This window comes from Ciona robusta, chromosome 10 (assembly GCF_009617815.1).
Source record: "Ciona robusta chromosome 10, ASM961781v2".
Classification (NCBI taxonomy): domain Eukaryota; kingdom Metazoa; phylum Chordata; class Ascidiacea; order Phlebobranchia; family Cionidae; genus Ciona; species Ciona robusta.
In genome coordinates, this window is record NC_143244.1 from 7,151,429 (window position 1) to 7,177,777 (window position 26,349).

Here is a 26,349-nt window from a genome sequence, read left to right on the forward strand (position 1 = left end):
AGACCTTTATTAATCGTTTAAAACACAGTCATCAGTCAACCGGAGTTTCAACAACATTTTATGATGTTTTTTACTGTTTCTAAAGTTGATTAAAATGATTCAAACCCAAAACATAAACACTAATCGCACTGTGTCTGAAACGGGATTAGCGTCATACGTGTATAATGAACATAAACAGAGAGAAATAGGTTATCATGCTGTGTATAAAGCACGATTCTTTGTTGCGGCAATCTATTTCCGTTTAGTTTCATGCAAATAATATTCATATATAGTCCACCTCTAGAGTTTGTACATTCATAAATCGTTCAAGAGTCGTTATGGAAAAGTCGCTTTGCAAGATTGCGTTTGTTGGTACAGCAGTTTCCTTTACTCTTTATTTGCTGTTTGGAGCAAACAAGTTTGTGCGTTCGTTTATTGGTAGGTGAAATTTTCTATGTGCAGTAAGGGGGGTAAGATGAGACACCATTTGCACCTAAACCCCATATTTTCTGCGTGTGTTTTAACGATTAACAAATTTTTGAGAGAAGTAGTTATTTATTTCAGTAAATATTTATTTTGAGAATGTAGTTATTTATTTCAGTAAATATTTATTGTTTACTACCAAATAAACAGAAAAACTAACTAAAAACAAGTATTAATCCATACTCTACTCTACTTAATAAAGCCAAACAGAACACCAGTGTCATTACAAATGTCTGCCCGCCACACGAAGATAAATAATTACTTTAATTGATTGATTGCAGATTTGCATGGCTCCGACCCAGCTACAGTTGCTGCCAAGTACCACGTACCCTTTGCTCCCTCTAAACCATTGGTAGGTTTTGAAAATTTGATATTGAGGCTGTTATAACTGTTATATAAAACTGTTATATAAAATCGTAAAATCGTTTGAGTCGTATATAGTAGGGTGGGGGAAGATGGAACACATTTTTATTCTGTTTTTTCGTCCCATTTCGTAGTAAACAGAAAACATTCAAAGAATTACAAAACTGTTTCCTTACAACTCCCATTGACCGTTGTTAATTGTTTAAAACACGATCGAGATATTTGGATATTATGTGCTAAAAGTGTCCCATCTTCTCCCACCCTACTATATATCATATATGGCCATGTTTGTGTTAAAATGTTTTAGTCTATAACTTTTAAAGTCACTCGGATTTAGTTCATACATAATATTATTTGTTTCAGATTGCTATTGCTTGGCCACTTGATTTTATTTCAACCATGATAGCAGAACTTTATTTAATTTCCATTGTACACCAGAAACAAATATTCCCAAAGGTGATTTTTAAAAGTCTATATATCAGTTAAATTGGTAGATTAACCGAATTTATATTTTTATATTTATGTTTCTTATATCAATGATTTCATAGGTCTTTTACCTAAGTTGGATAGTTGGCGCCGTTACTTCTTCAATTTGGACGTTTGCGTTTGCTAAAGAATTACATGTCATCTCGTTCGCTTCGATCACATTAAAACTCCTTCTTCTTTGTATGCAACTGACAGTGGGAATGATAGTGATGAAGAAGTCCGAGGTTATTACAGGTTAATAATAATAGGCGTTATAGTGTCTTGGCCAGAGACACATCTGCCTCTAATCCATACCCTCTGCGAATTTTAAATTAAATGTACTTGTAGAAAGGCAACGTTGGTTTCTTGAACGTATTGTAATGGATAGTCTGGGAATTTTAACAACATGGACTATCACTGCTTTTTCTGCTATAGTAACACACGTGTTGGCATGGGAGTATTCGGCACATTTGGAAGTGCCCGTTTTCCGTGGTAAGTATATGGGTTTAATAGGAAACATTCAAGGTTATGCAACATACTTGTATGCAGTCGTTAAAGTAAATAAATGAACTTATTTACGTTTGTGCGGCGGGCCAACGACAGTTTTAACAAATGTGTTTTGTTACATACACCTAATAGTGCCCGTTTATGAGTTACCACATAACTTTGTAGATGAGAGACAGACACGCTAACCACTATACCACGCGACAGTTCATGTATATGAATTACACTTGAAATATCAAGTATTGGATTGGCAAATAAACTCTTTCACTTTCTAGATTGGATTAGCTTTGAGGTTGCTTGCATTACTGGCATAGGAACCCTTGTTACATCATTTGCAATCTGGACGATATGTGACCTTGTTTTATTTCCTTCATACACATCGTGCATTCGGACAGTTTACCCGATGTATGTATTTGGTGGGATAGGAATTTTCCTCTCAAACTACGACGCGGAAAAAGGTAAACAAATTGTAATAATGTTCTCGTATATAAAGCCTTTGTACGTATTGTAGGGTGGGGTAAGATGGACTCGTTCTAGTCGATCTTTTTAAATTCATTCTCAGAGTTAAAACATATATATTCCTATTATACAATTTAATATTCTTTCAGGTTTAAACGGTTACAACGTCATTTGTTTAATCCTGGGGCTCGTAGCTTCTGTGATTTTTATTTATCGGAATAAAATCAAAGGAGATGCCAACAAACAAAAGGATTTTTAATCTCCAACGAGTGATGTAACAACTTTTTTGAGTTCTGTTTATAACGAAAAAAATATGTTGAGTTATAACACGTGTGTTTACTCACACATCGTATAACCAAGAGTGCAACTTTGCGAAAACGTTTTTTTTTGTGTTTTCTGCATAGCGACTTATTTAGACAACCTAAGTGATTACTTTTGATTTGAAAATATGAAAGACCGAAGGAAATTTCACCGAGCAAGTGGATTGAAATTCACAAAGATTGATGCGTCACATTAACTATTAACATAACTTCTCTTATATCTGTCACTATTACTCTTATTTTAAACAAGATTTGACCAAAATATAACATGATTAATATGAATTGTAAATCCACAAAACTTTAAGATCATTCTTTTTAATGTCTTTGGTGTTCTTTAAAATTAAAACGTTTCGGAAATGACGTTTAATAACCGCCTGGCATACGGCGATGTGCTTGGATACAACAACAAATATATTAAAGCAGTTAAGCCAGTGGTTGTTTAGTACTTTGGTTTGTTCGCATGAATGCGACTTATTTTTGGTTTCGACAATGAATAAATTAACTTTTTTCTTGCTTGTTTTCTTCGGGCTCTTTTTTCTCACCGAAACTACGTTTGCCAAAGTGCGTAAGGACAAGATAAAGACATACCACCGTAAGAAACTATTTGTTACTCGGTTATTATTGGGGCTCATTTCACTCTGTAATAATATTTACAGTGAAGCGTTACATTAGCAGTATGAAAACGTCTTATAAATTTACCCTAAACTTTGTAGATTGTATAATAGATTGGGTTAAGATGGTACATGTTTTCATTTTTTTATACTGCCCTGTTTGGTAGTTAACATAGAACATTTACAGAAACAATATTTGTATCCTCACGACTTAAAGCGTTATTAATTGATAAAACACGAATAGGAAACATAGGGTACCGTGTTCTAACGGTAGGCGGCGGTACCACAACCTTCCGTTTAAGCGCTTAATCGCACCACATTTGGACCAAACTATTCCAAATAAGCGGGGTTGACTCTATATCTTATATCGTTTCAGGTTTCGGTCCTTTCGGAGAATTATCAAAGGATGTGATTGATTATTATGAGCAATTGATGAATCAGTAGACGGTCAAACCTGCCTCATGTCTCCTGGCAACGCCAATAAATTATTAAACATGCATGTATTTTGTGTTTTCAATGCTTCAGCCTATTTTACGAAATTTAATAACACCGCGGTAGGTGCATGAGAACTTTGTACCTCTTATTAGCATATTCCTAATACAACACACCAAGCTAAAAGAATGAGGAAAGTTAGTAATAGCGTCAATGGAATTTGAAAAGAACAAAATGTTAATGTACGTGCTTGTTCATTAAAACTGTGCCAAAGGACAAATGAGCGCTTTATGCCTATTTTCAACTACGGGGAAGTCCTGGTATTTCACCATCACAGAAAATTTTAGCCTGACTTTATCGTACACCTTACAGCCACATTTTTTTCCATTATTTTGATTCAATAGCTGGAAAATAAAATGTGAGTAGATAAAATGCTGTAGGTGATAGTATAAAGTGCAAACACGCGTGTGTGCTTTTGTATTCAATTTTTGCATATGTGTTTTATCAACAATATATATGTTGTTAGTTTCTTTTTATGACATTAGAATTATGTGTTCGCTTTCATTTTTTCACATTTGCAAATGATAAAACGTCTTGCACAGATATAAAAACAGCAAGAATTTAGAAATATAAAAAAACGGTTGAAGCTTACTTAGCTTAGCATGTAAAGTGGTTTAATTTTGCATTAGCTTTTTAATACAAATTGAAGGTCACCATGAAAGCAACAGACATTGAAAACGTGAAACAACTTCAGAAAAATTCGCAAAATATTCGGAACATTTGTATATTGGCACATGTTGACCATGGTAGGCGATATTTTATTTCTTTAAATTAATGTTGTTTAATCTTTTTTTGTAAATACTATTCACTTCTTTTCATGTAACAGAATTAGTTTTTGTGTAAATTTCTGTAACATAATTCCAAATATATTGTGTTGTATTGAAGTTAGTTAAGAACTGTACAAGAGAGTTCTCATTAGGGACTTTCATTTTCTGCATACTAAGCTTAACTTTTAGTGTAGGCCTATGCCTTTTTTGGCGCGACAATTTTACACTAGTACCAAAATCTTAACTTTAAAAGGAAAGTTTTTTTTTAGGCAAAACAACTTTAGCCGATGCGTTAATTGCCAGTAATGGAATCATATCGAAAAGAATGGCTGGAAAGGTAAGAAATTAAACAACATATTTGATAATTAATTAAATAAAACAAACATAATATAGCCTATCTGTTGTATTTTTAAAGTATAAAGATTTACCAATGTAGGCATATCACTTGTTCAGATCTGAATGGTAATGTTTGGGTTTTAGGTGCCATGGCAGGCCTGTTAAAAGTATTAAAGTTGTTCATGTTCTCGCATATTGATGAAGTTGGAAGCTGTTTGCCGGGATATTTTCGAAGTATAGACAAACATTTTTTTCTAATTTTCCAACAGTTACGATACATGGACAGCAGAGATGATGAACAACTGAGGGGAATTACCATGAAATCAAGCGCAATATCTCTCCGTTATGCATTAGGTAACACGTTAACCTACTATTTGCGGGGGCAATTTGGCCAAAAAATGACAATTTGGATCTATGAGTCATAAGTAGCTGGGTTGAAGAAATTGCGTTAAGTGTCTTGCTAAAAGACATGTATGCCTGCAATGGTAGCAGCGACCAGAGGCGAGGCTCTCTACCACGGCACCCGACTTAAATTGTGGCACAATAGTAGCAAAGTCGAGCCTTGAACTCTGTATCTTCTAGACTATTTTCCAGAGGCGAGCGCTCCAACTACTGCACCATATTTAACAAATTTTTCTTTACAGCTGCAGAAGAAGAATATCTCATCAATTTAATTGATTCGCCCGGCCATGTTGACTTTGGTAGTGAAGTTTGTACGGCAGTTCGACTTTGTGATGGAGCTATTGTTGTTGTAGACGTCGTGGAAGGTGTTTGCCCACAGGTAAAGTTAGTACTGTGACTCTATGTGTTACCTTTATTAGGTTCTTGGTAAAATCTTGGGTGACATCGCCAGTGGTTCAACCAGAGAGTTTTTGCTGTCATCAAAACAATTCTTGTTTTAAAAATTAAAAGTCAAATTTGTCCATACAGACACACGCAGTTCTTCGGCAAGCTTGGCTGGAAAAATTAAGCCCTATACTTGTGTTGAATAAAATAGATCGACTTATTACTGAACTCAAGTTTACCCCTGAGGAAGCCCATTTACATCTGCAACAAGTTTTGGAACAGGTTGGTATCTTAAAATAACATCATCTTTATTGCTTTCCCTGCATGTATGAATGTTGTTGCTGTAAACATTTAATGATTTGTTAAAACACCATTTTAATTCGCTGCGATTGCAATAACTGAGGTATAAACATAGCTAAATATATGGGAATTAACAGCAAATTAACAAGCTCAGGATAAAAAATTGGTTAAGAAGGGTTTGGAATACAGAAAATGAGAAAAACTATCACTCACAAAGTTACATATGTATTTACTTTGCAAAAAGGCACTATTGTTGCCCAACTGTGTGGATTAGGTTGCATTTATTCCTAGAATGGAATATACCAGAATAAATGCACATATCTTATTCAGGTGAATGCAGTTACTGGAAGTTTGTATTCTGCTGAAGTTTTAGAGAAGATCGGCCAAACTGAATCGTCCCAAGTTGAAACTGAAAACGGAGAAGAGGTAAATAAAAAGTGTGAAAACTATTTGCATTCTTTTTCCAGTGCCATGGCATAGCGTCAGTGATTAGGTGCTCACTTACCAAAGAATACAAGGTCCGGTGCTGTCACAATTGTCAGCGTGTGTGACAACTTAACAACCATTCAACCCAATAAAAAATGTCATATGCGGTAACTTGTAAACCGGCACAGGACCATATTATGTGACCGCTGTTGCCCCACCACACAAAGATAAAAAAGCAGTATATCACTTCAAGTAATTTTCCTATATATTTGGTAGGTGGTATATGACTGGAGCAGTGGGATAGCAGACACTGATGATTCAAAGTTATATTTTTCACCAAGTCATGGAAACGTTGTGTTTGCTTCTGCAGCCGATGGCTGGGGGTTCAAGTAAGTTTGTTTTGTTTGATATTGAATATATGTATATATATTATATATAATACATGGCTATGCATGACGTAGAACAAAAGGTGTGACATGGGTTTTACTTAAAACTCAGTGGCCTATTATGGATTCTTTAAGTAGTGGTCATGTAATAAGAAAAATCCCCCAAAATAACCAAGAAAGTATGAAATATTGAAATAACTTGTAAGTAAGAACGAGGTGTATAAAACAGAGCACCTGTGTTAAAACAACTGTTGTTGCTTCACCATGCAAAGATAAATAAGTTTTATTCGTGTATTATTTGATTAAAATCTCCTTTTTACTTGAGGTGAGTGAAACAGAACAACTGTCGTTTTCCAGCACGCGAAGATAAATAAGTTTATTCATTTATTATTTAGAAAAATCCCATTTTTTCTCCAAACTCTTAGAATTCAACATTTTTCTCGCATATTTTCTACAAAACTTGGAATTCGTGAAAAAGTTTTAAACCGAACATTATGGGGGGATTATTATGTGAATAATAAAGCCAAGAAGATTCTTAAAGGTGCACAGGTACTGTTGGGAAATGTTATGTGATATTGAATGGAAATTTAACTGTTTAACTATTACGTGTACGGGCTTGCTTGTTTTATTAAGTTCATGCAATGTCGGGAAAATCCGTTAAATTTTTACCGGGATTTCTCTTCCATTGTTTTTTAAGATTTTTTTTCTCTCCTAATGTAAAACCCTGCTTTGTATGTATATGAATTGTCTTTGGAAAAAAATCAAAGACACACAAGGGAATTGCAACGCACAGTTTGGAAACAACTGGAATAAAACATAAAATAATCTTTATATAACAGGCAAAGGGAAAGAAGACGTTATTTGTTCAATTTATTCTTGAAAACTTGTGGTCAATATATGATGCAGTTTACATTAGAAGGTAAATTTAGTATTTACAATTATAGAAACTAATTAAAAACTTTTCATAAATTATAATAAGACACTTGGATCTAAACCACCGACACTTAAAATCAGTTGCTTCAACCTAGCGGTCATTTTTGGGTTGTCTAAAATCTCAGCATACGTTAAAACAAAATAATAATCACCAACAAAGATACATACGTGGTAACTTGTAAGAAGACAGGAGGTGTATGAAACAGAACACTTGTATAACAACTATCATTGCCCCGCCATACCACGGTCAACAAGTTACATTTAATTACTTTTTTACCAGAGATAAAGAAAGAAGCGAAAAAATCACAAAATCTTTAAATCTAAACATTTCCGCTCGTGACGTGCGAGTTGGAAAATCTGAACCTAAAACTTATCTTCAAGCAATATGTGGTCAGTGGTTGCCGTTAGCTGAAGCTGTGCTTTGTATCCTTTGAATAAATATTCTATTTTACTAAAGGTTATTATAAAAGTAAGAAAAATGATTATTATATTACTATTATTGTGGTAGAAGCTGTACTACGTATTCTTTGATCTTTTAATAGATATCTTATTGTGGTATATTAAAACTGTATATAGGTAGGCTAGCTTAAATGTGATCTAAAGGTGCAAACAAAGTTTCAAAAAAGAAAAAAAAAACTTCTGAAAAAATCCTTCAAATTTTCTTAATAAGCTGTGGTGTTATAACGACTGTCGTTTCCTGTCTAGCTTTATAAAATATGCACACTAAAAAAAGTAGCTTTTTTTCTTTAATATAAATATCTAGCAAGTGTATGTCAATACCTTCCTAGCCCATCAGACATTAGTGGGGAAAGGGTGGAAGGTTTAATGTGTGGATCAACAAGGAGCTTCTCTGCTTTACATTCAAAATCACAAGACTTAAAGCAAGGTAATGTGAACGAACACTTTAATTTTGTGACCACTTGTGGGTTGTCTAAATTGTCATTATATGTAGAGCCATAAGTACCATTTTAAACGTAAGTAGAAGGGATAGTTTAAATCTTAGGTAATGTGAATGATCACTTAAATTGCTCCAACCCAGTGATCACTTATTGGATCTCAATTGTCAGCCATACATTAAAAAGATCCCTTCAAAAATAATTGATTACAAAGGTATATATGTAGAACCACAGGTACCATTTTAAACACAGGGGTAGTTAAAATCTTAACTATTATTTTATATTTATACTCGCTAATTAATGTGAACCTAGGAGCATAGTACCGATATACTTACTGTACACACAGTTCTAATATTAACATTGAATTTAAAATAGATTTTCTAAGTTGTGGCTCTGATTCTTCCACTACCATTGTGCTTGTGTCGAAAATGGTTGCTGTGGATTCAAAACTTATGCCGCAGAATAAACAAAGGTCAGCTCGTTCTGCCATATAAGGATAAATAAGTTACATTAATTCACTTCTCTCTCTGTGTTACCATTTCTAAATCGTTTCTCTGATTTCTCTCTTGTTTTTGAGGATATATATAACTATATCAATATAATCTTATTGGTGCGGTTGTTAAAATAATTTATGTCACAACACGCGCTTCTACCATTTGGCGCTTGTACCATTGTGGTTGCGTGCGTTCTTGAACTGTTGCAACCCAGTGCTCTCTTGTCTAAGTTTGACGGCCACCAAAACAAAAAACACTGTTTTATCGATTGCCATTGCCTGCCATACAGGAATAAATAAATTACTTTCATTTTTGTTTTAATTAAAAGCACATATTTACAAGTTCTAATATTTGATTCCATTTTTCAAACTTTACATATTGTGTGATTTGTAATATGTGATTTGTATGCAGACCTTTAACTGTTGAAGAAATTGTTAAACGAAGAGAACTGGTTCGGCAAAAACATGCTGAGAGAAAATTAGCGGAAACAAACAGCTCCAACCATAAAGAGGATCAACCAACTGATGCAGACGCTTCTAATAAGTCCTCAGAAAGTCCTGAAATTTCGGAAGAAGTTCCAGAGAAGGACGAGAAGCAGGAGCAGTTTGTTGCTTTTGCTCGCGTTTTTAGTGGAACTTTAAAAGTTGGGCAGAAATTATACGTTCTTGGTCCGAAGTATGACCCAGCACCTTTTATTGGTTTGGAGGTAAATCTGTGGTTTATCTTTGTGTGTTGGGGTAATGACAGTCAATATAGGGGCCAACCCAGTGGCCATCTATAAAACATACCACCCTGGGTTTCAAGTTGACGTGCCAACTCGTTTCAGGTTGACATGCAAAATATAGAATAGAATGTGTATATACAATGTTGGGGTAATGGGCCAACTCTGGTCTAAATCCCAGGTCCCATGACATGCCCCGCTGTAGGACCTCACCCATATAGAATAGAATGTGCTTATACAATGTTGGGGTAACGGGCCAACTCTCGCCAAAATCTCAGATCCCATGGCATGCCACACTGTAGGACCCCACCCACATAGAATAGAATTCCTATATTTTTTGAAAGGTAAATTTTACTGTTGTCAATTTTTTTATCATCACCTACGTGAACAAAATTGACATTCCTTTATTTGACCACTAAATTATTATTACAATTATTTTGATATTTTCAATATTTTACAAAAGGATTCTGAATTAGAAGAAGCAATTAACTCTAACCCCCATATATCGGTGACAACAGTTACGGCAATCTATTTATGGATGGGAAGAGAATTAGAAGCGTTAGAAGAAGCTGCTTCAGGTTGTATTATAGGTAAGGTGTTTAAATTGTGGTATATTGCCAATATTTTGTTATATATGGGTGAGGTCCTACAGTGAGGCACGCCATGGGTTCTGAGATTTAGACCAGAGTTGGCCCATTACCCCAACATTGTATATGCACATTCTATTCTATATGGGTGAGGACGTGAGGTCCTACAGTGTGGCACGCCGTGGGAACTGGGATTTTGAACCTGTTACCCTTACATTCAGGGTGCTACAACCCATAAGTGACCACTGGGTTGGAGTAATGTTGTGTAGTGTCTTGCCCAAATACACATATGCATACCATGGTTGAGCATCGGACCCGGTATCCTTTGGTTACAATGCAAGTGTCCCAAAAAAATTAAAATTTATCTACAAATTTCCACCTTATGACATTATACAGGTATTGGTGGCTTGGAAGACGTGGTGCTTAACTCAGCAACATTATGCAGTAGTATGGCTTGCCCTCCATTCAATGCACTTACTGTAGATGTGGCTCCCATTATTAGAGTGGCTGTGGAATCATATTTGTTAAGTATGTGTTTAATAACTTTATATAAAATAAACAATGGGAAAAATTTCAAATAAATGGAAAACTTGCCAAGTATGTAGGATTAAAGTCAAGTAATTAATAATTATATAAATTTTTTGTTGTAAAAAAATTTGAAAGTTAAGGCCATAACGCTTGCATATATTATTCAACTTTTATAATATATTTTAACTTTCTAAATAAAAAAATAACTTTTAAATTAACATTTATAACCCCCAACCCCGCCCACAGGTGAAATGTCATGCTTGGTCGAAGGCTTGAAGTTGCTCAACCAAGCTGATCCATGCGTGCAGGTGATGGTGCAAGAAACAGGAGAACACGTGATCATCGCAGCCGGTGAAGTTCATCTGCAAAGATGTCTCGATGATTTAAAGAACAGGTTCGTGGGTATAAGTGTCAAATTATCCTGAAATCTGAGGTGATATTGTTAAAATACAGTTACACTTGTAGTTGTCAAACGTAGGGAACCTCATTGATTAATGTGGTGAATGCAATATACTTTGGCTCTGCTGGTTTGTATAAACAGCAGAGTAAAATCTGTTATGGGCTTTTATATCTGTTAAAGGACAGCCTAATAAAAAAAATGTATAATCACCCACGAAGTTACATTCGTGGTAACTGGTAAGCGGGCACGAGGTGTATAAAATAGAACACCCTTAAAATAGAACAAAATCATGGCCCTACCACACGACGATAAATTAGATTCAATAAACTCATCCAAAGTATTTTAAAGATTTGCGAAGATTGAGATCAAATCATCCGCTCCCATCGTTCCCTTTCGTGAAACGGTGATTCCTCGTCCCAAAGTCGATGTTTTAAACGAACTCATTGAAACACAAGATAAAGATATCATGCAGAAGTGGAATCTTAAGGATAAAGGTAAGAGGTGTCATGTGAGTGTAACTTTGTTCATCCCCACATGGCAGGAAAATAGCAGGTTTAGTAGCTTTTACATAAGGGCTCGCTTTTACATAAGTATTCATGGCGGGGCAACAACAGTCGTTATAACACGGGTGTTCTGTTTCATATACCTCGTGCTCGCTTACGAGTTACCATGTATGTAACTTATTTATCCTCGCATGGCAGAGAGCAACGGTAGTCGTTATAACACGGGTGTTCTGTTTCATATACCTTGTGCTCGCTTACGAGTTACCATGTATGTAACTTATTTATCCTCGCATGGCAGAGAGCAACGGTAGTCGTTATAACACGGGTGTTCTGTTTCATATACCTCGTGCTCGCTTACGAGTTACCATGTATGTAACTTATTTATCCTCGCATGGCAGAGAGCAACGGTAGTCGTTATAACACGGGTGTTCTGTTTCATATACCTTGTGCTCGCTTACGAGTTACCATGTATGTAACTTATTTATCCTCGCATGGCAGAGAGCAACGGTAGTCGTTATAACACGGGTGTTCTGTTTCATATACCTTGTGCTCGCTTACGAGTTACCATGTATGTAACTTATTTATCCTCGCATGGCAGAGAGCAACGGTAGTCGTTATAACACGGGTGTTCTGTTTCATATACCTCGTGCTCGCTTACGAGTTACCATGTATGTAACTTATTTATCCTCGCATGGCAGAGAGCAACGGTAGTCGTTATAACACGGGTGTTCTGTTTCATATACCTTGTGCTCGCTTACAAGTTACCATGTATGTAACTCTGTGGGTTTGTTTTTATGTATGACTGGTAATTTGAACAACCTAAACCTATAATAGACCACTAGGTTGGGGCAATTATAATTAGTCGTAAGGACTTCAACACATACCGTGTGTATATTGAATTTAGAATCTGGTGACGGCAATTTGACGAAAGAATCTGAAAAATTATTGAGCGCAAAATCTAAGAAAGGAATTGTGGTGATGGAAACTCCTAACAAGCAAAGTACTTTAGTTGTACGGTATGTGCGAGTGAATGTGATGTATTTATCCTTGCGTGGTGAGGAAGTGACAGCTATTATAACATGGGTGTTCTGTTCCATAAACCTCGTTTATACATGACTGATAAAATAACCCTCAAAAAAATCTTTTTGGCCTTTATTATTTCTAGATATAAAACAAATCCTTTTTTTTGTTTTTACAAAAATTGAATAAATTCCACCATTTTAAACAAAATGTCTTCTTTAAAGAGCTGTTTCCCTGCCTCCGGATGTGATTAAACTCCTGGAGGAGAATGGGGATCTTCTTAAAGTCCTCTCATCCATGGAGGCGATTTTCAAGGACCTCTGGTTCCACAGAAGGAGAAGATTATTGAGCACGGGGAGCAACATCAGTAGTCAGGGGGAGGAAGACGGGGCGGAGGTAGGAGTACTTCTTCGTCTTCGTGAAACTTTACACAAAAAAATTAAATTGGCAGAAATATCGTAAAAATACTACATTAATCAATGAGGTTTATCATATTAGGAGCACATCTTCATGAAAAAAACACAATAAAAAAAGTTTTTAATTGGTTTTCGTGATGATTATATATTATGATTATTGGCAGACTTGGTTCTTCTTAAAACTTTACACAGAAAAAAAGATTAAAATTGGCAAAAATATCATAAATCATTAACTAATGAGGTTTATCATATTCCACAATAATAAGTGCATTTTGACAATGCCACTTCAGATTTTATGAAAAACATTTAGCGCACACAAATTATAACATCACATAACTAAAACTAATAGAACGATAGTAATATGAACAAATGTAACTTGTTTATTTATCGTTAAATTTATCTAAACTTCATTCACTTTTTATATTTTTAGATACCAAGTCTAGAAAACGACGTTACCAGCGTGAAAAACATCATTAAGAATGTCCTTTTCCAACTAAAAATTAAACCAGAGACCTTAGAAGAAATAAAAAAACTAAAATCAGATTTGGAAACAGCGTTTGAAAATGCTGGCCGCAGAAAATGGTCAAATGCCGTTGAACATATTTGGGCGTTTGGTCCTCGTGGAAATGGACCTAACATACTTTTAAATAAAGAGGAGGATTATAGGAGACCTTCAATTTGGACTTGTGTGGGGGATAATGTTGATATTGGTAAGATTGGACAATTTATTTAATTAAAAGTTAAATGTTTTTATTTAAAAACAGTTCTATATTACTGCGGGGTAAGATGGATACGGTTAACACATAATATCTTATGGTTAGAAGAGATAAAGACCTATCCCTAGTCCTCCATATGGAAAGGAAAACGATAAAATATTGTGAAAAAAATTAAAAGTGACCCAAATTTTAGATATTGGTTCTTACCGTGAGTGTGACCACAGTATTATAAGTGGATTCCAACTTGCCACGTTATCTGGACCTCTATGTGAGGAACCTATGTATGGAATATGTTTTGTGATCGAAGAATGGAAAGTCTCTGCTCCTCCTGTTTCCTCCCAGGAGCATAAAGAAACAAAAGAGGAGCAAGTCGTCACTTTTGCTGATGATCTTACTCCAGTTCAAAGGTAAAATTTTTTTCCTATAAACAGCTTTTTAAACAATTTTAGCATTGTCTGCAAAGCAATGAACTTGTTGTTAAATGAATTCAAATGTTTTTAATGATGGTAACTTACTTATCCTCCTGTGGCGGCAACAACAGTCGTTATAACACGGGTATTCTGTTTCATGCACCTCATGCTGCTTACGAGTTACCAGTAAAATCTAATCGAACTTTATGTGGTTTAAAAAAATGTTCTGTTTATACAAGCAATTAACTTCGTGAAAAAAAACAATGTAAAATGTAAACAACCTTTTTAAAAAAAAAAAATTTTTCAGCAATTCTCAACTAGGTCCATTATCTGGTCAATTAATATCAACATCCAAAGAAAGTTGCAGGAAATCATTTCAGGCTCAACCACAACGTTTAATGGCAGCCATGTACACGTGTAATATACAAGCTACTGCTGAAGTGTTAGGTTAGTATCTGGTGTTTTTTATAATGGAATAAGTTGGAAATACTTGGTATTAATAATTACTATAAGTACAAGAATGTGTTATGCTTCATGTTCACTGTTAACTGTCGAGTTACACCATGTGTCCGTTGTCTTATTGTGTTTACCCTCCAAAGCTATATCCTGGTCCACTTCAAACTACTTAAAGCTACACCCTGTTTTCCCTGTCAAGCTGTCCTCCTAATCAAACATCACATGTTTTTTATTTCCTCCTTTTCTTAATCTAACAAAGTTTTTTTTTAGATTAAACTTAACTTTATTTTTCATATTTTTCTGCAGGCAAAGTCTACGCAGTCCTTGGCAGAAGAGAAGGCCGAGTATTAAGCGAAGATTTACGCGACGGGACAAACTCTTTCGATATTCTCGCCACGCTGCCCGTGGCTGAAAGTTTTGGGTTTGCCGAGGAAATTCGAAAACGAACGAGTGGACTCGCTTCTCCGCAACTTGTGTTCAGTCATTGGGAGGTATGGGAGTTGATAAAGGAATGTAACTTAATTATCAACGACAGTCGTTATAACACGGGTGTTCTGTTTCATTCACCTTGTGCCCTCTTACAAGTTACCAGGTATGTAACTTTGCGGGAGGGTGATTTTTTGGGGAATTTTATTTCGTTTTATGTATGGCTTACAATTTGGGCTAGAAACGTAACAGCAATTGAGCCAAACTGGGTTGTCAAAATCAAACATACAGAAAAGAACTTGTAGTTCCATATGGGCTACTTGTAAGCGATCACAAGGTGTGAGGTCCAACATATTGACCTTTTTCTTACAAATATAGACATATGTACATGTTTTCAATAGCCAAGGATTCGTATTCATTCATTAACAAAGGAACCAATAAATTGAAGCTTTATTGGTCGGGACATTTTACAGCTATATACATGGTAACTTGTAAAAGAGGTGTGGAGTCTCAAATAATGACTTTATTTAATAAGCCAATCATTTTTTTGAGCACCCAATCATTTTTTTGAGCACATGTTTATTCTTTTAATTGCTAATAATTTGTATTCATTCATTAACACAGGTGGTAAACAGCGACCCTTTCTGGGTCCCGACAACAGAAGAAGAGATTCAACATTACGGAGAAAAGGCCGACTTTGAGAATCAAGCTGTTAAATATATGAATTCTGTGAGAAGAAGAAAAGGTTTATTTGTGGAAGAAAAAACGGTGGAACATGCGGAAAAACAACGAACACTATCTAAAAATAAATAATTAATATATATAGTAGGTTGGGGTAAGATGGTTTTAATTCGCTCTTATTTTTTCATTTGGTAGTAAAACAAAAAAATTTTGCAGAAATATATAAAAGCATGCTTGCGACTCTAAAAGAGCGTTGTTAATTGTTAACAGTTAGGAAATATGGGATATTATGTGTTAACGGTATCCATCTTACCCCACAATACTATATACAGTTGTTGTATTGCTTTGTAATGAGGTGGAATATTCAAGATATCGTTTGATACAGTTTGGATTTGTGGTATTGTAGACCAAACACTATTGTCGTATTTATTTGTGAAACTGACAACGACAAACAAAAAATAAAGACAAAAATTAATAGTTTGTTACTCTAGGAAATTTTACAGATATTAAAACACACGGGTTGTAACACATAATTAATTTCTATGAGGAAGAGTTATTTTTATAACATTTAATCTCTGGGAGAGTTAACGTTTGTTACAAACATTTTTATCTATTATGAAATTATTGTTGGTAATATAAAAGACTTTGTAAATATATTTTGTAACGTCTCATTTAACAAACATTCCTAATAAACACTTTTTTTCGGTCAAGGACATCATATCATAACAAGTTTAAAGTCACCGATATTCAAATTAATTCCTTGCAAAGGCAGTGGTTAAAAATGGAATGTTATACAACAGAAAACAGACTTGAATTTCATACCCCTGGAACTGCATTGTTTGAAATGTGCTTGTTTTTCAAAAACAAGTTAATCATATCATTACCACACATTTTGTCAGCAACTCTTTATCTTGGCTGCATGTAATATATAACACATCTCCCACAAGTTTATGTAATAGAGGTTCATAGACAAGATTAGTATCATATACTGATAAACAAACAGCTATCTCTTTTGGTTGAATCTCGAAAGGTACAGTATTAAAATTAAACTATGTCATAAACTGCAATATCACCTTGGTTCTGTATCTACCAACCAAGCAAACTTATAACATGCATTTACCTATGAAAAATATGAACATTTATCATTAAATGGAAGCTTTGCTATGCTTCTACAGTATTAAGGTGCCGCACATCAAACGTTTGACATTACTGTAACATGTTAGAACTGTCATCTGTCTAGATATACTTCAGTAATATTAACTTAAACGAACCCATATGTCTTCTCAAAAACTCAAAAAAGTTTTTTTTTTAGTTTCAATGTTAGTTTAACAAGTTTTAATCTAGATATGAATGAATGTTAGCAGCTGGAAAAAGCTATACCAGCTGATATACCAGCTGACTGTTTAGTAAAGAACTCCTAAATTAGTGTACCAATTTATGCATGCAAAAGTGACTATAAGTGTTGTAAACACCATTTCTAGCATATATGTGATTTGATAAGTTTTTATTTAAACAAAACTAATGCAAACATGAAGAAGACAACAGACCTGCAGCAGCTTGAATTGTAAACTCTCTTTATAAATAAAGAAGATGCTTAGATTTCATGAAAAGTTAAACATATTTATATGTACATCAATTGAGTTTTAAAATTCGAAGTTTTATTTATAAAACAATGCTGCCACTCCGGGTGACATTCATTGTCTTTCACGGACATTTGTGCCTGTCATTCAAACCGCTTACGTCCTCCTCAGCGCACCAACACCGTATTTATCTTTTTACATCTGTCTAAACTCCACTTGTAAAACACAGCGTGTCTCATTAATATTCGATCGGCCATTTTTATCTTTAAAATGTGGAATAAAGACACGGGCGGTCTCTAATTACCGGGTTGTCATTTCACGCTTTAGCGGCTCTAGGCTTCGACGATCATGGCAAATTAATGCTCCGGTATTAATATTTAATTGCGCCAAAACCTCTTTTCGGCTAAAATGAATAAACATTAGGTCACTGTTGATTAATTGTTTTCACAGTGCACCAAGAATTTTTGTGGAAAGGTTGTGTTTCCCTATGAGACAAATAGGCAACGGTAGCAGCAACGAGTCTTGAACCCATTACCTTTCGCTCATATACGATCCCTACTTCCCACTACGCTATGTGCAGGTTCTTTATGTGATGGGATTTCATTATTGGCTTATTAAACGTCACAATGGCATGATATATCTGGGTAAGATGGGACACGTTTCCACTCTCTTTTACCGTCGCATTTGGTAGAAAACAAAAGATATTAACAGAATTAGATTACTGTATCCTAACGACTCTGAAAGATCGTAGGCAATTGCTCAAAATTCGACCAGGAAATGTGAGATGTGAAAACGGTATACCATCTTACCCGACAGTACTATAGCAACACAATTCCGCTTTAACTGTACTTTGGTATGTGCCTTCGTTGTTTTTTCATCTCGCAGGGCAAATAGACGCTGCTTTTCGCGTCCCAAACTTCGTAGTCAGATTCGCTACGTTTGTATTTGGTCGCTCTGTTTGGCGAGGACGCTGGAGAGAAAACGTCTTCGGAATCCGAGTCCGAGTTCGAAATCCGAGTCGCGGAAGACGACTGGAAAATCTCGGCAACATTTCGCTCGTTAGCGCCTTCAGTGAGCGCGTACATAGCGGTATCAACCCGCCCGGTGGCGCTGTCATATGCGCTTATTCCGCGCCTAGGGGAACGGATAGTAACATCCGGAAATTTACACATTGTTGCCATTTCTTTGGTCGACATAAGACTTGAACCCGGTACCGTCGGGTCTCTTGGTAAAGATCTTGTTTTCCTCATATATTGGTATTTGTTTAAGTTCGAAGATGAACCGTCTGATGTTCGTCTTGCACAAGTGTGATGCAAGTCGTAAGTATGAGCACAACGGCGTTGGGAAGACGGACCAGGCACACATTCATATTTAGCCGCCATCGCTTCGTTTTCTTTGACAGCGCTCAACATATTCCGTCTTTCCACTTCTAGTGCTTTGATGGCAGCTCTCGGGGTCCGCACAGAGGCGACCGGGCTGGTTGCAACCTGCCGCATGCTGGAGCCAGAGATCAACTCTGTAGTTGTTTGCTGATTGGTTATTTGATCCACGTGACTGATTGATACTTTGAGTTTTCGTTTTGCACACGGCACCTGTAAGTTTGTGGCGGTTTGTTGAATGGTGACGTTGCCCCTTCCAGGGTGTATGCTGCCCTCTACTGACGAGGCGTCGGCGTCATCTTTGTCTGTACAAAGCACCCTGTGTTGTGAATGAATGAATAAATAAATGAATGAATGAATAAATGTAACTTGTTCATCCTCGCATGGCAGGGCAACGACGGTCGTTATAACACGGGTGTTCTGTTTCATATACCTCGTGTCCGCTTCAAAGTTCCCACGTATGTAACTTGTTTATCATCCTAATCCTCGCATGGAGGGACAACGACAGTCGGTATAACACGGGTGTTATCTTTCTTACACTTGCTCGCTTACGAGTGAGGCTTTTTTGTCAGCACAGCTAACAGCTTTAACCTATTTGTGACCCGGATGCGAGCGCCCAACCACCGAGCCACAGCGCTTATAATAATTAATTACACCACACGCTGCATCGAACGGTTTGCGGGGAAAGCATTAAATGGATTCAATAATTTTAATCGATCGCTTTAAAAACGATTTTGGAAATTATCCTAGAGACTGTCAAGCCTATCTACATGACTTCAATACTGTTAGAAGCGGTGCCTAAAATACACAATAACTGTCAAAGTTAATAAAAATGAACCTCTCGGTTCAAAAACTTTTAATAGTTGGTTGTTTTTTTGCCATAGTTTCTGTACAAGAATTCAGGGTAAGAGCTTTTACATTTTTTTGCCAAATTATAGAAAATATAAAGCTTGAAATCCATTTTATCGCACAACGTTCTACAAAATTCTCACCTATAATGTAGAATACAAATAAAACTTTAAACCTACATTGCCCTTCGACCGGTAACGCATGGAATCGTAGGCCGAGCCGGTCTATGAAGTGGAGCCATCACGCATAAGAAGCTTGAGAGCAGAGTTGTACCGAAAGATACCCAAGCAAAGTATGCAGATAAGCCGTAACTTTCAAGAACTAATGTAGGAAGTTGGTAAACATCTTCTGGTCGTCTTGTCATTTCCAACCGACATAATATAGCGTGTGTGCACATACCACAGAGCTGGAATATTCCTTCAAGAAAATATGGGCGTTATAGGGTTAAATTGGAAATTGTTTCAACCCAGTGGTCGCTTATTAATCTTACTTATAAGCAATGTATTTTTTAATCAAAAAATCCAAACAAAAGAATTACCAACAAAGTTATATAAGTGGTAACTCGTAAGCGGTAATTGTATGAAACACAAAACATTTTCTGCACAAAGACGCATACACCCACATTGGTAACAGCGAGCCCTGAACCCCGAACCCCTAATACTAATATATATGCGAGCTCTGTAACCAGTCTTCCACGTCATCATACTATACACTCATATACCTGACATAAGCAAAACCAATCCACCAGAATATTGTTCAAACCCTTCTTCTTTGTACCACCCCATTATAATGATGGCAAGTCCAAACAACTGAACTGTCAATGCCAAGAATAGAAACGACACGACAGCTCGCCTCAGGTCTGGGTGTGAAATAATTAAGTGAACATTATTTCGATTTAATTTTTAATGGGCCATTATATACGGACACCTTGCGGCTAATGGTATGCCTGGCAAACATATATAGTGGGGACCGGGAAGATGGGACACCTTTTCATTCTGATTTCTCGTTCCATTTGGTAGTAAACAAAATACATTCAAAGAATTATTAAACCGTATTCTCACGACTCACATAGACCGTTGTTAATTGTTTAAAACACGATTAAGATATTTGGATATCATGTGCATAAGGTGTTCCATCCCCCCCACCCTACTATATGTGTATTCTTACTTACTTAAACTGGTGATTTCGTCTCCAAGAACTAATACAGTTTCGTTATTATACAAATGCGAAGGAATGGCCCCAGAGTCAAACGCTCCGTATGGAATAGAGATACATCTGGATATATTTCCTGGAATACAAGCGAATAACACGTATGAATGAAAAGTGAATGAATGAATGTAAGTAATTTGTTCATCCTCTCATCATGGCAGGGTAATAACAGTCGCTATAACACCGGTGTTCTATTTCATACACCTCGTGTCTGCTTACGAGTTACCACGTATCTAACTTTGCGTGCGATTTTTATCTGCACGTTTAACAATTCGGACGATTCTTTAGTGACCAGCACTTGGTTGAAGTCATTATCTTGTCCACGGACACATACGCCCACAATAGTAACAGTGCCTAGTCTCAAAAAGATTTACCCCTAACTTTTAATGGATCCGACAAAGGATATTGCATTGTATCAACCTTAAACAGAATTACCGATTCTACAGTATATGTCTAAAAAAAAGTATCAAACTTTAAAAATTAAAAAAACAATTATTTTTAATCAATATTACGGTCGATAGTGAAGTAGCTTGTTCATTTCTGTCAAGAATATTTACGTTTCATCTCCGACTACTTGAGCTACGGTTCAAGATCTGGCGGGAACTAAAACACTTCGGCATCGATTTTGTTGCATTCACAAACAATTCAAATATGTCAAAAAACGACTTTAGAATAAATTAAAATTCTTTATCTTCACGTCGCCGAAAACTACTATACACCATTAGTCTGCTTACAAGTTACCATGTGTGTAATTTTGGGAGCGACTTTTTTTCAGTTATTTTCTTTTTTTTATGCATAGCTTCAAAAGGATAACCCATAAAGGACCACTGAGTTGGAAAAGTTGCCATTTAACTGTATTGCTGAAGAACACAAACGCTCAAAATCGTGGCAATTTGAATTTAGAAAAAAATACCGTTTATAAATACGACTAATAAAATCAGGCAAACAAACAAGCGCCAACGAAGTTGCATATGTAATCATAATCAATAATCTTTCGTCGCTAGGTTTGCTTACGACACACTTTGACTTATCGAACGCAACATTTACTTTATTGGCTTACCTGGTATATAGATTTGCCTGCGTTCGATCAATGCACCTTTTACAGTTAATCATTCTATTGACAAAAATTGATTACGAACCGAACGCACCATGGGACGCGAAAACCTTTTAAGAAACTGGCCACGTTCCAAACCCTCGCTTAATCCTCGGTGATTAATATCATAAGAGACAAACAGTTCTGCCCCATCATGTTACAATATGCCAATATATAAATTACAGACTGATGGTCCGCATTCCCCTTTATACAGAATGGTGGGGTAAGATGGTTTCTCATTCATTTTTCTTGTCCCATTTGTCAGCAAACAAAGAATACTTATAGAATTATATATCCGTTATATAACCGAAACTTAACAAGGTGACTTAATTGGTTAAAAATAGCTCCACACTATAGTCTTGTGATTTAAAACCCGCTTAAGGTACGCGTGTGTGTGTTTATTTTCTTTACCGGTTCAAGATTTTATTAGCTTGTATAAGTTGTAAAACAAACCTAACCCAAAACACTGTAAACGTCTTGCTGCTTGTACAATACACGCGTATTTCCGAACAAAGGGCAATTAAAACGTTTATCCGTTTTATCCTACAGGCGTATATAGGCAATGGTAGCTGCTAATCGTTACGATCTGGTTCCTGCTTTGCACAGACAACACGTATATAAGGAGATATCGTTACCATAAGCCGTCGTCAATAATTCATTATCCAACAAGCAAAGTAGAGTGAGTATAGGGTTATAGCTAGTTTTGTGTGATCGTATAATGCGATGTCTAAATGATTGAATTGCAAAGCGTCAATTTCCATTAAGCTACTTGGACGTTGTATACGTTGTATCAATTAGCCGAGATGAGAAAACATTTTCGCAAGGTGTTGTTTTCATGAATTATAAATACGGTGATTTTACGCTCTTTTGCACGCGTGTTTTACGGCGAAGGGCCATAATTTGTCTAATCGCGCGGTCACGGCGCAAATTAAGTTTAAAATTTACAACAAAATCGAATAGAAGATAAAAAATATGAAAATTTTGTAGAAAAGAAGATGATTTGATTAAGATTGAATGAATGTAACCTTATTTATTTTCGCGTGGCGGGGCAACGACATTAGTAAAAACACAGGTGTTTTGTTTCATACCGTTTGAGACTGAGATTTTTTAACCTTTTTATTCCATTCGGTAGTAAATAAAGAATATTCACAGAAATATATAACCATATCCTCACGACTTTTAAATAGCGTTGGTAATTGTAAAAACACAACTCTCTTTAAAATAATGTTTTTAATTGTTTAAAAAACGATTATGAAATGCGAAGTATTTATGTACTAACACCATCCACCACACAGCAATACTATATGTTGTATACTGAAAAATGTTTAGGCCCAATTCGTACTTACCACATGCGACTAATTTCCCCAACATTGAATCTTCCTCTGGAAGGAAACAAGTTCTCCACAATCCTGTAGCTGTTGAGAATTGACGTTTCTTACAAGTTGATATTGTACCGTCGTGTATCATGCTTTTGTTGGGGAAATTCTGCAAAAAGTATGAATGTAACTTGTTTATACTCGCGTGGCGGGGTAATGACAGTCGCTATAACACCAGTGTTCTGTTTCATACACCTCATGCCAGCGTCTGTTTCATACAACTCGTGTACGAGTAATGACTCTACGGTTATATTTTTATATATACCTCTGTGAATAATTGTTTTCTACAAAATAAGTGTCCAAATGGGAAAAAACGAATGAAGTCGCCTTCCCTCTATACTCTACTTATAGTTATTAAAATGTAATACTTTTAAAATGAAACTGTAATCATATGTATTCAGCTACCACGTGGCTCCGTAAGAAAACACAGGAAACTAAAGTGGTAATTACTGTTGGAGATACGATGCATAGAATCATTTCAAAATACACCTAATTCGCTACGGTAGAATAAGTAATTTGTTTTTGCGTATGATTCTAATTTACATTATAAATAAATGAGTACATGAATGAACTGGTGTTGAAATTTTCTTTTCGGGCAACGGCAGTCGTTATAACATGTTATGTTTCATACACCTCGTGCCCGCTTACGAGTGACCACGAATTTAACTTTGTGAGTGGATTTTGTTGTTGTTTTTTTACATAAAAAAATCTTACCTGCTTAGTTTTTCGTTTCCTCAAGGTAATATCTCGCCCTCCAAACGAATACAAGTTTCGATTTAGATCGTTCATTAACTGTAGCCACGCTGCAGCTCTTTCTTTTCGTATTTCCGCAACTTCGTTTTGAACTTTCGTAGAATTTCCGAATATATTCCGTAAAAAAGCCACATTCCGTGAAACCCTTTTCCAATTTTTTCTTTCCCCCTTGTTCTTATAGTGCGGTTTATGAGCGTTAAACAAGGTTTTAGATGCATGACTTCCTCGTATGGTTTTTAACGGCGCTGGGAGAATATGTTCAGTAGAATCCCGTATCAACATAGGCCTTGCAACTGCTTCGTACTCTTTAAATCTTGGATTGTAACCTCCGTAACCGCCATGGCCAGCGTATACCGGTTCGCTCCAGCTGTACCAAGGCTCGAATACTACAGTCTCAGTGCACAGCTGAGCATATAGTGAAGCATCAAGTACGTACCAATGGTCTGTGCTAATAGCAACCACCAGTAAGACGACAGACACAACCCCCAACACCATACCAGGACCTAATAATTTCCACGCAGCCATAAGCCCAGGCCTAGATTACAAATCCAAATAAAGAACTTTTAGTTAAAATTTAAGTTTATTCGTTCATTCATTTGAAATTATCGCGTAAGATGGGATACCGTTAGCACCAAAATCTCATATTTTCTGAGTATTTTTAACAATTATACCAACGCTCTTTTAAAGTCGCAGGCCAACGGTAACAGCCACGCTTTTTAACAACCAAGTTTCTGTTTTATCCATAAGCGTATTGAAATGACTGTCGTTTTACTGTTACTGCTTACTATTTTAAACTTTTCGAACTACATTTCTAAAAAGGACAAAATAAAGGTTTTTATTTTATTTTTCTAAAACTTCGCCACAATTTCTGTTTAAATCTATTCCCCGTGCTATAAGCACGCTGCCCTTTATAGTAATGATTGTAAAATCCCGCTGCGTGCTTTTCCGAATTGCATTGCCTCGACAGCAGCTGCATTTTCACCTCTGCAAAGCGAGGTGTGCGAGACAGACCGCACGGCGACGTTTTATGGCCTTTATCTGCGTGCATGGCATGCAGCGTCACTATATACGGTGGTGCAGGTAAGAAAAAGGTTCTATCAAACTTAACGTATTAAATATCGACGCAAATATTGCGCCTTTAAAACCCAAGCGATTTGCCGAAGTTGTAGTAACATTCAATGCGGCAATTTCAGAATAAAACTAATTCAAACGCTAATGTACTACAGCAGGGCATGGAAATTGGTAGTACTTTAAAAACTAATTAATACTTCGCGTAACGGCCAATACCTTATCGATCGTGTTCAGAAAAGTGATCGAACTGTCAAAGTCGTACAATTCTTATCGTATTGAAAACGAACATGTTTTTCTGGCGCTTTGACATAAGATCTATATTGTATTAAATATACGTTTTATATGAAGCATGTCATATTATTTTTTTCTTGTGTATTTTAATGTCGTGTGCTATGTTGGGAAGATATTTTTTGGGTTTTGTTCTCTTGTATCATCTATTTGGTTGTAAACAAAGAACATTTTCGGAATTATTAACTTTATAATATATCCTCACAGCTAAAAGATCGCTGATAATTGTTAAAAACAGGATTAGAAAATATGGAAAATGATGTGCTAGTACTGTATGCTAAAATTGGTTCTCTCGAAATAGAGTTTGTAATTTTATAATTTCACATTATTTACGAATTCTCTGTTTAAAATTTCCGATTACCCGTGACCGTTTGCTGCAATATATAAATACGTAAATTGCCGCCCTTTCGACCACTTGAACCTACGGTGAGTTCTCCAATTTGATTATTATTGATATTTTGTGCTAAATAATTTAGGCGCAATACAATTCAAGATTTGTTTTACTTTTTGTCTCTCAAAAATTGGCGAAAAAAAATCCATGAATTCTTTTTTAACATTTATAATTCTCTCTAAACTGGTACTTTTTAATTAAAAGGTCCCGCTTACGAGTAACTGTACATTGGGAAAACTTTTGTGGGGCATTGTTTTTTCTGTGAGGCTGACAATTTGAAAAAGCCATTAGTGACCCCTAAGTTGAAGCAATTGCCGGTTAAGTGTCTTGACCGTTCAAGACACACACGCCCACAATAGTAGCCGCGTTAAAAATCGTTGACTACCAAGCGAGCGCTCTATAATCACTATTTTTTTATAACGAAACTTACAAATCTCCTAACTCGTAAGCGGGTATGAAACAAAACACCCGTGTTAGAACGATTGCCCCGCCATGC

At 35.9% G+C, this 26,349-nt stretch overlaps 3 protein-coding genes across 5 annotated transcripts; 2 read left to right on the forward strand and 1 right to left on the reverse strand.

The window, feature by feature from the left end:
* The first annotated feature begins 161 nt into the window (after positions 1 to 161).
* On the forward strand, positions 162 to 3,092 carry LOC149730320 (uncharacterized). The gene is made up of 7 exons (XM_089887188.1): positions 162 to 417; positions 744 to 814; positions 1,189 to 1,281; positions 1,374 to 1,545; positions 1,639 to 1,782; positions 2,070 to 2,252; positions 2,403 to 3,092. The coding sequence occupies exons 1-7, from the start codon at positions 318 to 320 to the stop codon at positions 2,510 to 2,512; spliced, it is 873 nt and encodes a 290-aa protein (XP_089743314.1). The 5' UTR covers positions 162 to 317; the 3' UTR covers positions 2,513 to 3,092.
* Positions 3,093 to 3,898: 806 nt separating this feature from the next.
* On the forward strand, positions 3,899 to 16,344 carry LOC149730321 (elongation factor-like GTPase 1). 3 transcript variants are annotated; one of them, XM_089887180.1, is made up of 25 exons: positions 3,899 to 4,034; positions 4,326 to 4,422; positions 4,713 to 4,780; positions 5,049 to 5,133; positions 5,424 to 5,560; positions 5,710 to 5,847; positions 6,196 to 6,291; positions 6,568 to 6,680; positions 7,073 to 7,226; positions 7,517 to 7,596; positions 7,891 to 8,033; positions 8,374 to 8,496; positions 8,882 to 8,978; positions 9,412 to 9,706; positions 10,185 to 10,311; positions 10,705 to 10,836; positions 11,083 to 11,230; positions 11,585 to 11,730; positions 12,644 to 12,755; positions 12,984 to 13,155; positions 13,606 to 13,885; positions 14,085 to 14,298; positions 14,609 to 14,748; positions 15,064 to 15,248; positions 15,808 to 16,344. In XM_089887180.1, the coding sequence occupies exons 2-25, from the start codon at positions 4,332 to 4,334 to the stop codon at positions 15,994 to 15,996; spliced, it is 3,465 nt and encodes a 1,154-aa protein (XP_089743306.1). In that variant the 5' UTR covers positions 3,899 to 4,034; positions 4,326 to 4,331; the 3' UTR covers positions 15,997 to 16,344. The 3 variants fall into 3 exon arrangements, with proteins under 3 accessions (XP_089743306.1, XP_089743304.1, XP_089743307.1); XM_089887178.1 differs by lacking the exon at positions 3,899 to 4,034 and having other exon boundaries at positions 4,076 to 4,422; XM_089887181.1 differs by lacking the exon at positions 3,899 to 4,034 and having other exon boundaries at positions 4,078 to 4,422; positions 7,103 to 7,226.
* Positions 12,878 to 24,922, reverse strand: LOC149730322 (uncharacterized). The gene is made up of 8 exons (XM_089887185.1): positions 24,065 to 24,922; positions 23,321 to 23,459; positions 20,844 to 20,960; positions 20,394 to 20,531; positions 19,852 to 20,089; positions 17,412 to 19,142; positions 14,099 to 15,910; positions 12,878 to 13,183 (listed from the first exon to the last, which is right to left on the reverse strand). The coding sequence occupies exons 1-6, from the start codon at positions 24,626 to 24,628 to the stop codon at positions 18,284 to 18,286; spliced, it is 2,055 nt and encodes a 684-aa protein (XP_089743311.1). The 5' UTR covers positions 24,629 to 24,922; the 3' UTR covers positions 12,878 to 13,183; positions 14,099 to 15,910; positions 17,412 to 18,283.
* Between the last annotated feature and the right edge of the window lie 1,427 nt (positions 24,923 to 26,349).